The sequence below is a fragment of the Globicephala melas genome, chromosome 1, assembly GCF_963455315.2.
Source record: "Globicephala melas chromosome 1, mGloMel1.2, whole genome shotgun sequence".
Classification (NCBI taxonomy): domain Eukaryota; kingdom Metazoa; phylum Chordata; class Mammalia; order Artiodactyla; family Delphinidae; genus Globicephala; species Globicephala melas.
Window position 1 is genome coordinate 172,451,859 of NC_083314.1, and position 17,024 is coordinate 172,468,882.

The following is a 17,024-nucleotide window of genomic DNA, read 5'->3' on the forward strand; positions in this document are numbered from 1 at the left end:
AGCTGGTCTCCTCCTCTGTCACGCGCCCCTACCCTCTCACTGGTACTGGGTGCAGGGCCATGTGTCTGTGCCCCATGGGATCAGCACCTCCTCCCTCCCACAGGCATCCTGGGGGCCCCGCCTGGTGCACAGTACCGCTGGGGTGGATGAGGATCTCCACGGGTCGGTCGAAGGTGTGCCTGTTGGCCAGGGTGATAATGATACTCTCGGCGGAGCGTGCGGACGGGGAGGCGTCAGCTCGGATCTCGTGGGTGGGACTCTCCACCCCTGAGTGGCACAGAAAAGTGGGATAGGCTCAGGAGTCCCCGGAGAGAGAGGAGCTTGGTGGGGGACCCTGAGACTCAGGCCAGAGATGACTGGCACTCCAGCCCCCTCAGGGGCTCCTGACCTGCTGTGTAAAACCGTGGACAGGCCTCCTCAATTTCCCCGTCTGCAAAAGGGGGGCTTAGCTAGATGGGGTCTAATGGCCTTTCCTGCCCTGACCTCAGGATCCAGTGGGGGTCAAAGGAATGGCTTCCTCACAGGGCACAGAAAGACAGAAAGAGCTCCATGCTCCATCGGTGGGCACTGCATAAATGCCTCTTGTGTTGGGATGTCCTGTTGCTCTGGGAGAACCCTTGTTGACAAGAAACCACATCCTAGTGTCTCTTTAAAACCTTGACTGGGTGGGGGAGGGGACCCATCAGAACAATGGTACCCGCCCCTGGCTGCTTGTTAGAATCACCTGGGAACTTTTAAATGTTCCAATGTCCAGGACTCACCCCAGACCAATGTCATCAGAAGCTCTGCGGGGGGGAATCGCCTGGGAACTGTTTTTTTTTTTTGCGGTATGCGGGCCTCTCACTGCTGTGGCCTCTCCCGTTGCGGAGCACAGGCTCTGGACGCGCAGGCTCAGCGGCCATGGCTCACGGGCCCAGCCGCTCCGCGGCATGTGGGATCTTCCCGGACCGGGGCACGAACCCATGTCCCCTACATCGGCAGGCGAACTCTCAACCACTGCGCCACCAGGGAAGCCCTGCCTGGGAACTTTTAAATGTTCCAATGCCCAGGACTCACCCCAGACCAATGTCATCAGAAGCTCTGGGGTGGGGTCTAGGGGGTGGGATTTGGAAAGTTCCCCAGCTGATTCTGCCATGCAAGGGGAAGAGCAGGAAGCAGCTTTGTGGCTATGGCTCCAGAAGAAGACCGAGGACCGCGGACTTCGGACGGCCATGCCCTCGTGGACATTTCCCCGGGGAAGCCATTGAGGTGAGGGTGGGGACAGCCTTGAAACCTGTCCTTGGGAAAGACTCATCTTGGGCCGCATGCTGGGGAGCAGGAAACGGGGGTGAGGGGCATGAGCTTCAGGCTGTCTTCCATCTGGGCTGGCCAGCTTTCCCTCCCTCCCCTTCCTTTCCCCACCCCGCCGTGGCCTCGAATCTTCTTTCCAGCCCCATCCGGGTCTAGGCAGCTCCCTCTCACCTGCGAGCAGGCAGGGCCCACGGATCTCCAGCTGGAAGTTGAACTCGTATTCCATGGGGTTGGACACATCGGTGTCCAGGAGAGTCGCCAGGCTCAATTTGTTCCAGGAGTCCAGGGCCCGGGGGCCGAAGCAATGCTTGTCTTTGCTGGGAAGGGGGCCGAGAGGCGGAGGAGGCGGCCAGTCAGGGCTGAGGCAGGGGGCCAGCAAGAGAAGACATGGAGAAAACGGCAAGTCCCAGGCAGCCCTGGCACCCCTGCAGCCCCACCCAAAAAGGGACTGAGGGGCTTCCTTCCACCCCAGATGCTGACAGTCTCACTCAGCCTGCCTGCAGGGAGAGCCTGGATTCAGACCTAAGGTACTACTACCTACGATGGATGGGCCGGGCACCAGGCATGGGAGCTAACACTGTTCTCACCACGCCCCCAGAGGAAGGCCTCAGAGCCCTCATCCCCCCCCACCCCCACGTGGGGAAACCGAGGCTCAGCTACATGAGGTCACTAGCCTAAGTTGCCACCACTGGCACGCGGCAGAGTGTGCATCCTCACCCGGGTCTCTGTGGCTCGGCCGTGAAACATTTTACATACGTCACATCACTTCTGGAATACCTGCTCTGTCTCTGCAAGCTGGGAACCCTTGCATAAAGCCACTTCTCTGAGTCTTGGTTTTCTCATCATTGAATGGGGATAATAATGACACAGCTGTCTTGAGCAAGCGCTTAGCAAAGTGTCACTGCTGAACGCTCACGTCTCTATCTTTGTCATCCCTCACCCTGTCTCTGATTCTGCTCTATTTCCCTCCCCTCTACGGTCCTGCCTTCTGAGGTCTTTGATACACGTTCTGAATGTGCACATATTTTTGTAAAACGCACCGTGACTTTTGGTTGAAAGGAAAGCATTGTATTAGGAATCTCATCCAATTGCTCCCCTTTCTTTCACCCAACGCTGTGTCTGTCAGCTCTGTCCCGGTGGCCGTCTGCAAAGCAAAGTCTTTCCTGCTGATGTGCTGTGGCTTGGGGCCATCTGCTGTATTGTACATATTCCTTCCTGCCTTCACCTCCCTGTGTTCACAGACGCCAGCACCATGAACATCTTCATCCGTGTGTTATGTTTGGATGTATGAAAGGATTTCTCTGGGATCCCTGGGTCAAAGGGCACACACTGAGTATTGCCCCAGATTGCTTTCCAGAGTGGCTGGGCCAGTTTCCACTTCCACAAGCAATGAACGAGACTTTCCTTCTCTCATCCTCACCAACACTTGGTATTATCTATTTTTCTTATTTTTTCCCATGTCCCTCTATCTAAGCAACTTTGAGGTTCATCAGAATTGGATGCAGGCGTCTCCCAAGAGCATCTCTGTTAACTCTGCCTGCTGGAACAGGCAGGAATTAGCTTATCAGGGCCACCTCAGGGGCACCGGGACTGCTTGGCCTCTTGTTCCCTGATCCACCGAGGTCTTGAATGTCCCCAGGTCTGCTAGGTCCTGCCTCTCCCAAGCACCTGGCTTGGCGCCTCTGGCAGCATTTATATAGATGACACACGAGCTGGTGTTCCCTGGCCTGAGACTGGCTGGTGCCACCAGCTTCTCTGTTGTACCAACAAGTGTCCTCACTCTAGATTTCGAGGCCCTGCACAGGCTGACTCTCCCACTTTGCTAGAGTCTTACTAGCCTTGCAGCTGCTCTTCCAACATACCCAGTCTGTTGCTGCCTCAGGGCCTTTGCACTTACTGCCCGCTCTGCCCCCTGTCCCGAATGTTCTTCTTCCACTATACTTCCACGGCCAGCCCCCTTCATTCAGATCAGGCCTCAAGTGTTGCCTAAGCCCTGTCTATTCTAGCAAAACTAGCGCCCACCCCATCCTGTCCCCCTCTAGCCTCTGTAGCATCTATCTCCATAGAGCTCATCACCCAACAAATGACATGTTTGTGGGCTTATTACTTTATTGTCTGTCTCCCCCCTTAGAATGCTAGCCCCACGAGGGCAGGGACCTTGTCTGTCTAGTTTACTGCTGTATTCCCAGCACCCAAAACAGTACCTGCCCCATGGTAGGTGTTTAATTACTATTTGTGGTGTGGTTGAGGAGTGCCCTCTGGGCTGGCCCCACGTGGGAGGCTAAAATAACCCCTCCCCGTCAGGTCACCTTGAGGTCAGCACTTTAACTGGTGGTGTCCAGGGGTTTGCTGTCACTGTCCTCTGTGTCCCAGTGGGCACGTGCTCCCAGCTGTCCCCATAGCCCAACCAGGGTATGTATGAAACTCCGAGATACATACGGTACATCTTCCCAGATTTCAACTTGGCTCAAAGATTCAGGCTCAAAGCTGGGGAGGGGGAGTTAAGCAGTTTAACTGGTAATTAATTCAAGTGTTGTTTTTCTACCACAGTGGTGCTAATATATTGTGGAACAGATTTTTTTTTTAATGACGCGAATTGAATGATAAGATACAGGACTTCAAAAGACATCTCCTGTATGCATCAGGCTACTTTCAAACTGGCATCCTCTCTCCCTGCAGAGGAACCACTAGTCCCCCTGGACTTATAGGTGGGAAAATGGGAGGAGCCCCGATCTCAGCTGCAGGTGCCTCAGGCTGTGACCCACCCCCTTTTCTCTCCTCCCCCACCGGGGGAGTACAGAGAAACTGTCCTGGAGTGTACCCTCCCGGCCCTGCAAAGCAGAAACTAGCACACCATTGTAAAGCAATTATACTTCAATAAAGATGTAAAAAAAAAATCAAGAAGCTACAGTATATTACCAAAAAAAAAGAAAAAATGACTTCTTGTTGCTTCGGGGACAAATCCAAAGTCTGCCAGGGCCACCGGGTGTCCTGTATCTCTGCAGCCTCATCTCATGTCACCCGTCCTTCAGTCCCGCTCTGTGGCCCTGTCCTTGCTGCCTCAGGGTCTTTGCCCCTGCTGTTCTCACATATAGGAACGCTTCTCTCTGTGCCTATATACACCCCCCTCCTGGCTCAGCCCTCAGCTGAAATACCACTCCTCAGAGAAGCCTGACCAGGCCCCCAGACCCCCCACCCCCCGGTTGGGTCCCTCTTTTATACTCTTAGCCAATGCACCTCTCCTTTACTGCACTTTTCACATAATTAATTATGCATGCAAGTTCATAAACAGTTCACATTTGTTGTGTTATCTGTTGGATGATGATCTCTCCCACCAAGTTCCAAAAAGGCAAGGGACCATGTGGGTTTCATGTCCTCTGGGTCCCTAACACCCCCTCCCCAGTGTCTAGCACCTAGGTGCTCTGAAAATACCTCTTGAGTGCATTAAAGAAAAAAGCCTGGAAATTCTGATACCAAGCTGTCCAAATCCTAACACTTCTGACCCGCACCAACACAGAGCATTTCAGGGAGATTCTTAAGTGCTCGAAATGTGAGACGGGGGCAGCTACAGAGCTCAGCCTCACCTCCTATCCTTCCCGCCGGCCCATCTCCCTGCTGCACCCGGGACTCTGGCCCTGTTTGGGCAGGGGCTCCTCACCCGTGGGTCTGTTGGTTGGAGGGGCCAGTGCTCTCGGTGCGGAACTGAGGCACGGTTGGGGCGCAGACAGCAGGTAGCAGGACTCTCACAGCCCCGCTGGGCAGCGTCGGGAGCTCCGAGGAGGTGCTGACAAAGATGGTGACGTTCTCCATAGGGGCGATTGTCCCCAGGTTGACCACAAAGAGGATCCGCTCCAAATCCTCGTCCAGAGCCACCTTTCCTGGTGTGCAGGAGGAGGGGTGATGCAGAACGTTTCCTCAGCGCCGGGCCTGGCGTCAGGTACCGTGCACACATTCTCTCCCATCCCCTCTAAGCTTGCTGTGTGTTAGGTTAGAGCAGCCTGTTCTGCTGATGGGGAAACTGAGGCTCAGCCTGTGGGCGCAACTTGCTCAAATTACTCAACAAATAACTAATTTATTGAACCAGGATCGGAACCTACATGGGTCTGATGCCAGGCCTGTGTACTTTCCACTGTATCCTGCAGGGATTGGGAGACTGGGACCCACAAATCCCCAACAGAGGGTCACATCTCTATCCGCAGACTCTATGTCCCCCCGAGAATCACGTTGGAGCATTGCCCCCTCCCCCAGGATCCATGCTCTCTCCTTTCATCTGAAAGACCCAGCCCTCATTCCTCCTTAGCCCATCCTACCCATCCATCCAACCCCTCCACGAAAACCTCCCTGGTCCCACCTGGACCGCTCCTTCCCTCCTCTGACATTATCTGGACCGCTTTTGGCATAGCCACTGTCAACTTCCTATCATGGTCCCTACCAGGCATGTCCTAGCTATTCTTCCAGGCTGGGAGAAGTCCTAAAATCTTGGGGGAAACTTTGCATCTCACATCGTGAGTGTTCATTAAAAGATTCTTGAACATCTCAATGATCAGGTGAACAAACTTCACCTCCATCATAAATCCAATGGTAAGAATCTCATATCATATGATCCTTGGTCTGGACTCAAGCCTTGGCTCTGCCACTAACATGCTGTGTGACCTTGGGCCAGTCACTCACCCTCTCTGAGACGCAGTATCCTCAATAGCAGGCATCAGTAGCCATGCTGTGAGTACCTACTCTGCACCAGGGACTGTGATGAGTGTTCTGCATGCTCTTTGTTGAGATTTGGATGCATGGGATTATTAGTTACAGTTTACAAATGAGGCTTAATTTCTTATCTGAACTTGCAAGCAACAGGAGAGGCAGTCAAATCCTGGTGTGACTCATTCTACAACCTCTGAGCTTAAATGACATGCTCTTCTTTTTTTTAGAGATATCTCAACAATCCTTCTGTTGCCTCCTTTGAGCCTTACCACTCTTTCCAGGTGAGAACAGAAACAATTACCTCTATTTTCCAAATAGTAAGGTGAGGTTCAGAGAGGTTCATTATTGGCCTGAGGTCACACAGGATTCCTGACTCTTAGTGTAGTGCTCTCTTTACTCTATCCCATTGCTGCCCTTTCAGTCTGTCTGAGACTCCAGCCATGCCCAGGCCCTGCCACAGCCTTTCTGGCCTTCTTACCTGTGACAGTTGCAGCTCGGAGGCCAGTGGCATCTAAGCGGCCACCCTCCATCTTGGCTTTGTCCTTGATCTGTACTGTCACGACTCGGTCGGCAATGACTGCCTCAAAGCCGATCACCGTGGTGTACTCATCCAGTGGGTATACAAAGAGACCTGCCAGAGCAGGGCCCAGCATCGCGGGGTGCCCCAGACCCGCTCTGCATGCCCCACCCCGGAGAAGGAACTGGAGCCTTTGGCCTGCCTTCCGAGTGGATGGTACTCACTGCCACTTGGAGGACTCCAGAGAGAACTCGGGCTGGGGCCTCCTGGTTCTGGGGGCTGGGCAGGAGAGGCACAGCAGCAGGCTCTGTGTCAGCTGCAGGGCAGCTGGAAAGGGATGGCTGCTCCCCTGTCCCGGCCAACTCCTACTCTGCTGGCCTGTGAGGCCAGTGTGACCAGGGCTTCTGATTTTTCAAGAGAGAGTGGAGATCTGGATTTTTATGTGACCTGATGTGTGGGACTAATAAGACACCTCTGTGTGGTGGTCCCGTGCGTGGCACCTAGGAGCTGGGGCTTTGGAGGAATAGGGCTAGGGTTCTAATCTGGGCCCTGCCCCCTTCCCCAGTCTGGTGACCTTGGATAAAAACATTTAGCATCTCTACGCCTCACAGCCCCATCTGTAAAATGGGGATAATAGAGCCAAACTCAGGGTCGTTATGAAAATGGAAAAGCCAGCCACCACTTATTAAACCATATCCCCCATAGTGCGCACCCTACCTCTTTATATCTCGGTGCTTCTCGAACTTCAAGAGCACGTGAATCACCTGGGGGTCTGGTTAAAATGCAGATTCTGACTTAGTGGTCCTGGGACAGGGCCTGAGATTCTGCATTTCTAACCATCTCTGGGTGATGCCGATGGCTGGGGTACCACACTCAGAGGATCAAGGTCGTATCTCATTTTATCTGCCCACTAACATGACGGCAGCACAGTGCTGGGCCCATGGTGAACTCTCCACAAATCCCAGCTTCCTATCCCTCAGTTTCCACATCTATAAAATGGGGGGACTGTCCCTTCTGCACATGGAAAGCCAAAGGACTGTCCCAGAGCTGTTCGGTAATTTAGTCCCTGGGTTCCTCGCGGGTCTTACTTTAAGCTACCTCTATAGGTTTCCTTAAACAGAGGAAAAGTGTCGTTTGCTCTGCCAGGAGATTTCCGCAGGGAGGAGACTTTCCCTTGCAGGTTTCTTTTGGGAATTGAAAGACTTTCAGAAGCTCAGGTCAGGCTGGAGGGTGGTGCCCCAAGACATGAAGTTTGGGGGTTAGGAGGCCCCCATCACTCTGGATGAGAAGGAATGCTAACCATAACAAGCCTTTACGCAGAACCCTCCTGGCCAGCCTTCCCATAACTCCCTTCCTTAAGTGCAAGGAGAGGAGTGTAATTTACAAACATCTCTTGCAGGGGAACGCCGGTCCACACTCCTGACTGCCTTGCACTGATGACTCATTTGCAGACTGTTTTCCATTCCACGCTGTCCTTCCTCATGTATTACCTCATCTGTTCCTCCTGCAAACCCTGGCGTCCAAACAGGTGCAGGAGCACCCTGATGTCGAGAAGGACAGTGGCTTCCCCAAGGTCACGGGGACGAGAGCCACACCTATGACCGGGAGCTCCTGGCTTCCACTGAGTCTGGACGCCTCTCCTACTGTGAGGCTCACTGGGGAAAGTGGAGGACTGACTATCTGACACAGGTGGGCATGTCTCGTGAACATAAATAGGGCTGGGACAGTGGGCTGGGGCCAAGCCCCAACCTGCGTTCGAATCCTGAGCTGACTTGCTACCAGCTTTAAGACCTGCAGGGCAGAAGTGGTATTCCTGTTTCACAGATGCGGAAACTTGAGACTCAGAGAGGTGACGTGACTTGTCCGGTGTCAATCAGCTAATACATGTCAGGATGGGGATTCTGCTTGGAGGAGCAGGTGGTCCTGGGGAAGCGCCAACAGGGATCCTTACCCTGGAAGGGCTGGGCTTCCAGGTTGCCATAGGTGAGGGAGGCGGTGAGACCCAGGGCGTAACCACTGACAAAGGAGGTGACGTCGGATGCGGTGAGGGGCAGGGCTGCCCCTGTGATCTGGTTCAGCAGACCAGGCATCTTGATGGCTACTCAGTCTTCAGGGCCTGCAAGAGACAGGGAGGCAGGAAGTGGGGAGAGACCCCCCCATCCCTCCCCAACTCAGTTCTCCCACTTCAGCCCCCACAGGAAGTCAAAGCATTGCTCTCGTCACTTCCCCCAACTACTTCCTACTCAGGAACCCACAGTGACTCTTGACCACCCCTCAGAAGAGAAGGCGTGGTCATTCCATTTCACAGTAGAGAGACTGAGGCCTAAAGACACGTGACCTGCCCGGATTCACTCAGTGGGTGGGAGCGCAGGCAGGGTTAGAGCCCAGGCAGCCTCGTGTCCAACCTGAGCTCCTCCATGGCAGTGCTCTCCTAGCTCCGGATGGGAGTCCAGGGGCTCTGATCCCGTCCCTTTGTCAGTCCTCAGATCTCTGAGCCTCAGATGCTTCCTCTGCAGAATGAGACAATTGGAATAGCTCACCAAGCCCCTCGTTCGCTGACTTCAGTGAAGCTACCCACTACAGTCAACACTTGGGGTGTAAGGGAAGTGAGAAACACCCACCCCCACCCCTCCAAAGACACTAAAGTGAAAAAAGCCACCGTCCCTCCAGGTGTGCAGACCAAAAGCCTGGGGGCCGCTCTCGGCACCTCTTTTTCCCACCCCCACACCTAAGCTATTGCCAAAGATCATGATTTATCTCTGGGAAGACCCTGGCATCCATCCACGCCTTTGCTCCTCTGCCACCAGCATCCCTGCCCCAGCCATCACCATCTCCACCTGGGCCGCAGCTCCTACCTGGCCTCTTGAATATACTCCTCCCCCCCGAACCCCGGAATCCATTCTCTACCCAGTGGCCAGAATGAACAGACCAACACACAAGTTGGACAGATTTCCATCACCCCCGCCTCCCTCTCTCACCCACCAATGGTTTCCTATTTCTCCTAGAATAGAGACCAAACTCTTTTAAAGTTTTGGCCTAGAGCCCTGTGTGATCTGGCCCTGCCTGCCTCTCTAGCTGATCTGTCATCATGTTCCCAACCACACTGTGTGTCTCCCAGCTTCCATGCCTTCCCTCAGATGTGTCCTGTGCTCTCTCCACCTTTGCACTTGCCGCACTCTACCTGGAAGGCTCACCCCATGACCCACTGTAAACTAGTAACTTCCTATTGTCCTTCAGTGTCAACTCAGGGCCCCCCTTTGCCGGGAAGCCAGTCCACGCATGCCCAGCATCCTTTCTCTGCCTGTCACAGAGCCGAGCTTCTCTCCCTCTGAGCACTTCCATTAGTTTGTAAGGATGCATCTTGTTCCCGTGAGATTATTTGATTCACGTCCGTCATCCCGTTTGGAGTGCACGCCCCTGGAGGCCAGGTCTATTTTTGCTGCCCATGGCATCCTCAGTGCTGATTGAATACATAAAAGATGTATGACGGTCATTATTCCAACACCAAAGACTTCGGAGCGCTTCTCAGGGCAGGGTATCGATTCTCTATGAGGTTCCTGAGACCCTCCCAGGCAATCACCTGCCTTCATGAGGTAGGGTGGGAGTGGGAAGCAAAGTCAAACAGAGGGTGTGAAATACGAATTTGAGATTCTTTCTGGATCTTTCTCTCGGTGATGTACGTGCCAGGCAAACCTGCAGCGGGCTGGTAGCCTGTTGCCATTTATTTGCAAAAGGCTGTTCAGTGAGTGCTGTTTACTCTGCCTTTGCCCCGAGAAGGGAACTCTTTGCTTCTATGTCCTCCTTGTGTCCCCAAGCAAGGATCCTCAGGTAGGCCAGCAGCGTCTTTTTAATTATGTTCTCTCTGCGGCTCCGGCCCAGACAGCTCTCAGCCCTGGCGTATCTGCAGTGGGCTGACTGACAGTAGGAGGAAGGTAAGGGGCTGGGAGGGAGCGGCTGTATCCCCAGCTGCCTTCTTTCAGGAGTTCTCAGTCTCAGGGGCCTGGCCAAGCCCAGAACAAGACAGCGGAGGTCATTTCCTGACAGAGCCTCACTCCCTGCCATCCACACTCCCACCCTCCTTCTCCTGGTTCCCTCCTGTCCAGAATGCTGACTGGGAACCAGCAGCCAGACGTGTGGTGGACTTGAACTTAAGCTTCAGTTCAACTCGAGGGAGAGTTTTGCCCAGGGCGTCTCAGCCAGCCCACTCACCCTACACTGGCCCTGTGCCCACCCCAGCTTCCTGGGGTGACTCTCACCCAGAGGGTAGGGCTTGGGTGAGCGATGTTGATAACACAGGCAGACTCACTCCACTGACTTTAACAATGTCAGCCCTCTTGGGAAGAGTAAACTTGAAATTCCGCAGGGCCTACTTCATGCAGTCTCCATCGATTCATGCAGCGCTGATAAGCACCTACTGTGTTCCAGGCCCTGAATTAGCCACTAGGCACACAAAGATAAGATACAACTCCGTCCTTAAGGAACTTACAATCCAGAGGCAGAGGAGTTGGGGAGTGGGGGAAGATAATGGTAACAGCAGGTGGAATTTGTTGAAAACTGAAACTGTGCCAGGCACACATATTATCTCATTTAATTCTCACAACCTTATAAAATGTATTGTTTTGCAGGTGATGACATCGAGGCCTCAGACACATTTGGTTTCGTGCATGAGTTTGGGCCGCCCCAAGGACATACTGGTACCCAGGGTGCGTGTGTGGGACTTTCTCCTGGAGGAGCCCAGGGGCGTCCCTGCAACAGATGATGGGGACCAGAGCAAGGAATGCTGAGCACCCTCCCTCCAACCATCCCAAGCTGGACTTCCAGTGGGCGTCAGGCCACAGGAAACTCCTACGAGAGACCTAACAGGGAGGAAGCCACCAGACAGTGGAAGCCCAAGACAGTGTGAGAAGCCAGGCTCGGCCTCAGGAACGGTGTGGTGTGAGCGGGGCTGAGGTGGTGACAGGGGCTGATCTTAGTGTGTCAGGGTCAATATTTCACTAGGCGTTTACCCGCCTCACCTCCTTCCTGATCGGCCAGACCACCTGTCTTTTCCCAGGTCCTTGACTTCTGGGATGCAGAATCTGGGTGGTGAAGTGAGAGACAAGAGAAAGGGGAGTGAATGCGCTGGGAGAAGGGATGGAAGGGGCCACTAGACCTTAGAGCAGCCAAGGGGAGAGTGAGGGGGCGGGCAGGAAAGAGGATTTCTAAGAAGTGAGCGAGCCACTGTAATCCCTGGGTATTCGTCCCCTCCTTTATAAAACCAGGTGAGTGGAGGGGCCAATAGCTCCCATCTCATCAGCACTGTGAAGATTAAATTGAATAATGTGTACAAAGTACCCGGCACAGTGCCTGGCACATAGTAGGAGCTCAATAAATATTTGTAACGTGAAATGAATGAATGAATGAATGAATGCCGGCAGCCTCCCAGGGACACTAACCTTTAGCGGTCACCTAGGTGCTGGGAGACAGGCGAACAAGGCAGAAGTGACATAAAAACTAATGGAGGTGACAGATATCACATGAAGCTGCAAAAGCCAACAGATTCAAAACCTGACCCCTTCCTGTCACCTCCACTGCTGCCACCCTCTTGTCCCCCTACAGTTTATCCCCAATGGAGTAGCCAGGGTGATCCTTTGAAGACATGGATCCAGTCATGTGGTTCTAGAGTTCAAACCCTTGCCAGCTCCCCTCGCCCCTCAAGACCCCCTGATCTGGGCCCCACGCCCTTTCCTTTCTCATCTCCCCATTGGTGTCTCTGCCCTGGCTCTTATGCCATAGTTTTGCACTGGCTGCTCCCACTTCCTGGAACGCTTTCCCCTCACTATCCACGTGGCTCTCACCCTCACTCCTTCAAGTCTTTGCTCAAATGACACCTTCTCAGGGCGGCCTATCCTTAATACTGCATTTCAACTTGCAACCTGTTCCCCCAGCTTCACTTCCAGTCCCTCATCCTGCTCTTTTATTTTTCCCAGAGCACATATGACTAACATACTCTATATAAAGCATTTATTATGTTTATCGCTTATCACCTGTCTCCCCTCCACAAGGGCAAGGATTTGGGACCTGTTTTTCTCAAGATATATCCCAAGTGCCTTGAGGAGCGCTTGCATTATTAGCAGGTGGTGAATAAATATTGTTGAATGAATGAATGGATCAATACATATAATCACAGTGCAAAGCTGGCCATTTCTGGGTTTCCCATTTTTCTAGCTGAGGACAGCTCCCCAGGGAAGATGTCGGAGTTAAATCCATCATTTAGGTTTTCATCCCAGTATTTATCAGTCAGCAGCCCAGATACACCCTCCCCGCCAGCACGGAGGGCCTACCCGTCTTCGAACAGACCATCCATCCATAGGGTATGCTCTGTGGTTCTGCGCCCCTGAGCCAGCCCCTGGCCCACTTCCTGCTCTGCTAACCTCCCACTATGCCTTCTGCAACCACCACTCGGCAGCCAGCAGGCTCCCTGAGAGGCTCTCTGTGTCCTTGCCTGAGGACCTTCTTCCCCTTCTTCCAGGAGGGGCTGCTATTCCTTGCACCCCTCAGGTTGGGAGGCTGATGTCTTTTAGCTACACCCCACCCCCGCTTTGCTGCTTGCCATCTTCAAGGTCCCAACCACACCCTCCTTTTAGCAAACACTTGGCACCTGACTCCTGGCTTCCCTGCTCCCCAAGCCCTGCCATCAGCTGGGGTGACTTTAGCATCCGTGGGAAGGGTGCACCCAACTCACTGAGCTGCTGTCCCCAAACCCCCGCATCTCAGTAACCTCTGCTACCCTCCAGCTCAGCCTCCAATTTCCACTCATTCCTTGAACTTGAGATGCCATTTATGATTGCTCCATCTCCAAAACCTGAGTCACTCAGGCACTTAGGTCGCTCTTAAAATTGCAACCTCTCAACGCTTCCTAGCTCTCTTTTCCTGTTTTTTCCTTACCAGTTACCACCATCTGATAGACTGTATATTCTGCTTATGTATCTTGTTTGATGTGTCTCCCCAACTCTCTAGATAGAGTATAATCCCCTGTGAAGGCAAGAATTTTTTAGTTTGTTTCTCGGCTATATCTGCCACCCATAGAATAATACTGGGGTATAGTAGATGCTCAATAAATACTTGTCAAATAGATGAAACATCATTCCAAGTGCTTTACGTATAAAATTGGGTAGCACCCCTCAGATGTAGGTACTCTTACTATCCATGTACTACAGATGAAAACACCAAAGCTCAGAGAGGTGAAGTAACTTATCCAAGGCCACCCAGCCAGTAGGTGATGGGGCTGGGAGTTAACTGAAGCAGGAGGACCACGGAGCCCATGTCCTTAACCATAAGGCTACATTGCTTCCTGCATTAAGCTTCTCCCCAAACCTTGACATTTCTGCCCGTACGCTCTCCCGAAATCCTCCTCTGCTCTCCATCCCCGTTGGGGCTGCTGCTTTGCTCTCTCCTGGGCCATCTCTACCAGCTCGTACCTGGTCCTTCAACCTCCAGGCTGTTTCCCTTCCCGTCCCCTCTGTCACCCCATGTGTAGGCACGTGCGTGCACAGACACACACACACACACAGCAGCGTCCCTTTCCCCTGAGCTTAATGGCTCCCAGTGTTTTTGTCCAACAGGGCAGGTTAAACTCCTAGCATGGCATTCAAGGTTCTTCCCCATCCGTTCCCTATCACCGTTCCGTGTCACTTCCTGCCATGTCCTACATGTTCACTTTGCTCCAAACACATTGACCTCACTATGCCTTTCCCACACTGGAGCCTTTTCCTGTAATGATTGTGGACTTCTTCTCTGCCTTTCAAAGTCCTATTCACCACTTAAGACCCAGTTCCACTGTCACCTCCTCCATGAAGCCTTCCCTGATACCCCAGCCCATCAGACACGCCCTCCTCGGGACCTCCACAGCCTCTTGTCTGCCACATCACACACCACAAAGCTCCGTAACTGCCCATCTGTGATGGCTTGTGTCCTCCGCAGGGCTGTGAGTGACGTAAGGACAGGGGTGCCCCTCCTCCTTTGCCTGTGCCCCAGCTCCCTGCCAGGGCTCAGTTCAGAGGAGGGATTCGAAGTGGAGGCACCTACCAGTGTCTAGTGTTTTGCAGTCATTGCTAATGCTCACACTCCCTCATGTTACAGGTAGGGAAACTGAAGGGGACATCTGGAAGCCAGGATCACATAACTGGTGAGTGGTCAGGCTGGCTGGGATAGGAAGCAGCCTTCCTCCAAATCCTGTACTTTCCCTTCCCCAGCTGCTTCCTGGTCCGTGCTGAGCACAGGAGAAAGGGAAAGAAGGGAGGGAGGGATGGAGGGGGAGGGGGAGGGCGAGGGAGGACCAGAACCCTGGTGAACTAAGGCTGTGAGCCTCAGGGACCCTGGGCTTCCCCTGCTCTGATGCCCCTCAAGGTGGGGCTGTGATCCCAATTGCACCATGAACCCTGCCAGCCCCCATCCATCCTCCAGGCTCCAGAGATGCCTCTGGGGAAGCCTGTGGCTCAGGCCCCAGTTTGTCCTGGAACAGCCTGGGGTGCAGTGTTCCAGGCTGAGCACAGAGGCTGGGTGACAGGTGCCTGCAGCAGGCGCAGTGTGACCTGATTTAGATGCAATGAGGGAAGGATGTGCAGAGATAAAGCAAGGAAAAGGGTGCCGGGCCCTGCCTGGCTTCGGTCTTCCTGGCAGCAGCATAGAACTCCTGCACTGAGGTCCTGGGGTCAAGGACCTCACGCCTCCCTTGCCAGGGGATATTTGCTTTTCAGAAAGGGATTTAGAAAGGGAGAAACTTGCTTGTGGGGTAGCAGCTAGGTCCCAGGATCTAGAGTACTGCCTGAGGATAGATTCTCTGGACAGCCACTTCCTGGTGGCCTTGGGCCAATTACTCGGCTGTGCTCTGCCACGTACATACTGTGTAACCCTGAGCAAGTTATTAACTTCTTTGTGCCTTAGCTTCCACATCTGTAAAATGGGACCGTGATGGCACCTGCCTCCTAGGAAACTGGGCGGGAAGCGGACGAGTCCTGATGGGGCTGGGCTCTTCTCCTCTCTGCCCTCCTCCACTGGCCGTCCCTGTGAGGGCCACTTCCGGGGTTGTGCTGACCCCTGTGCAGACCACCCAGCTGGGAAGGTGCTTGGGTCTCTGCCCAAGTGTCCGTCTCAGTAAGTCCTCGGATTCTGCCCTTGGAGCTGAAGTTCCCCATCTCCTTTCATCCTCAGGTCATTTTTGTCCCAGAGGCAGCATGGCAGGGACAAGTGAGACCTCCAGGTGGCCTCTCGCCCTCACCCTGGTCAGATCTCCCCCAGATTGTATCCACAGAGCTGGAGACCCCCAGCCGAGTGGGCTCAGCCAGGCCTGGTCAAGATGCGGACGGTGAGCCGGCCAAGCAGTTCTGGCCTTGCCCCCCTCCCACTCACCTCGGGCTGGGGGGTCCTCATTCTCTTCCCTGTCGCTGACACTTCTAGGAAGTCCATGCTTTCATGCCCTCACTGGGAGCCTGTCCTCTAAGGACCACCCCACCTGCAGACCAACACTGACGCTCCCATCAAGCGGGGGCCGAGTCAATGGGCTCTCTGGATCCCAGCTGATTGTTCTAAGCGTCTAGAATTCCGGGGCTCTCAAATTCTGGTGTCCTTCCTCTAAATCTCCCCACTTTGTGGGTAAACAAACCCACGCTTGTGACACCCCCTCCCTCCCCTCATTCACCCCATGCTCCAGCCAGGTAAGATCACTTGAATTCCTCCAATCAGGCGTGATTTTTCCTGCTTCCACATCTCTTCTGATGCTGCTGGTGCTGGCGGGAACGCCATCCCCTCCTCCAGAGGAGATCTGACTCATTCTTTAAGGCGCAGCTCAAATGCCACCACCTCCATGAAGACTTCTCGGGGGTCCTATGCCGAATAGGACTGCTCCACACCCACCCTGCAGCACAATCAGCACCTGTCACCTTAGCCATCTCGCCACCCGCGTGTTGTGTGTCCTTTCAACAAGTGTACGCATGTCAGACTCTGAGCCACACAGGTGAACAGGCAGACAAGGACTCTGCCCCGAGGAAGGGATTCCACCCACCCCAGCTGGGAGGCTGTCAGCTCCTAGAACTCAAAGCAAGAACTCTCTCTCCCCAGTGTCTGGCACCTAGTGGGCGCTCAGCAATGAACTCAGTGAATGACGGCATGTGCTCCGTTTGTGGAATAAATGAATGAGTGGGTGAATGAATGGCCAGGATGGATGCGGCAGGAATGGGAAGAGGCCCTGGCAATGGGTTCATTTAAAGAATAGAATAGTAGAGGAAATCCCTCTGTTTCAACCCAAAGCATGGAGGATTCCATCCCAGAGACAGCTGCAGTCTCCTTTCGGGTGGGGATCTGGGGGGACAATCAGGACAGAACAAGAGCAGGCCTTTCAGCGCCCAGCGTGCCTGTGATGCCCGGGGGACCTGGAGCGCAGCCAGTCCGGGCGTCCAGGACAGTCAGCCCGGCGCGTGGCTGAGGCGGAAGCCGCCCACGCCTTCTGAGGCTTCCAGCTAAGAGGCTGCGTCTGGACCTG

At 53.9% G+C, this 17,024-nt stretch overlaps 1 protein-coding gene across 1 annotated transcript in view; it reads right to left on the minus strand.

The window, feature by feature from the left end:
* The window catches only part of VWA5B1 (von Willebrand factor A domain containing 5B1), a 44,761-nt gene extending 36,166 nt beyond the window's left edge, over positions 1 to 8,595 (minus strand). Inside the window, exons 1-5 of the mRNA XM_060310140.1 lie at positions 8,457 to 8,595; positions 6,467 to 6,619; positions 4,949 to 5,168; positions 1,462 to 1,607; positions 136 to 267 (exon numbers count right to left, since the gene is read on the minus strand). Coding sequence (XP_060166123.1) covers positions 136 to 267; positions 1,462 to 1,607; positions 4,949 to 5,168; positions 6,467 to 6,619; positions 8,457 to 8,595 — 790 coding nt within the window. The remainder of the gene's footprint in view (positions 1 to 135; positions 268 to 1,461; positions 1,608 to 4,948; positions 5,169 to 6,466; positions 6,620 to 8,456) is intronic.
* Between the last annotated feature and the right edge of the window lie 8,429 nt (positions 8,596 to 17,024).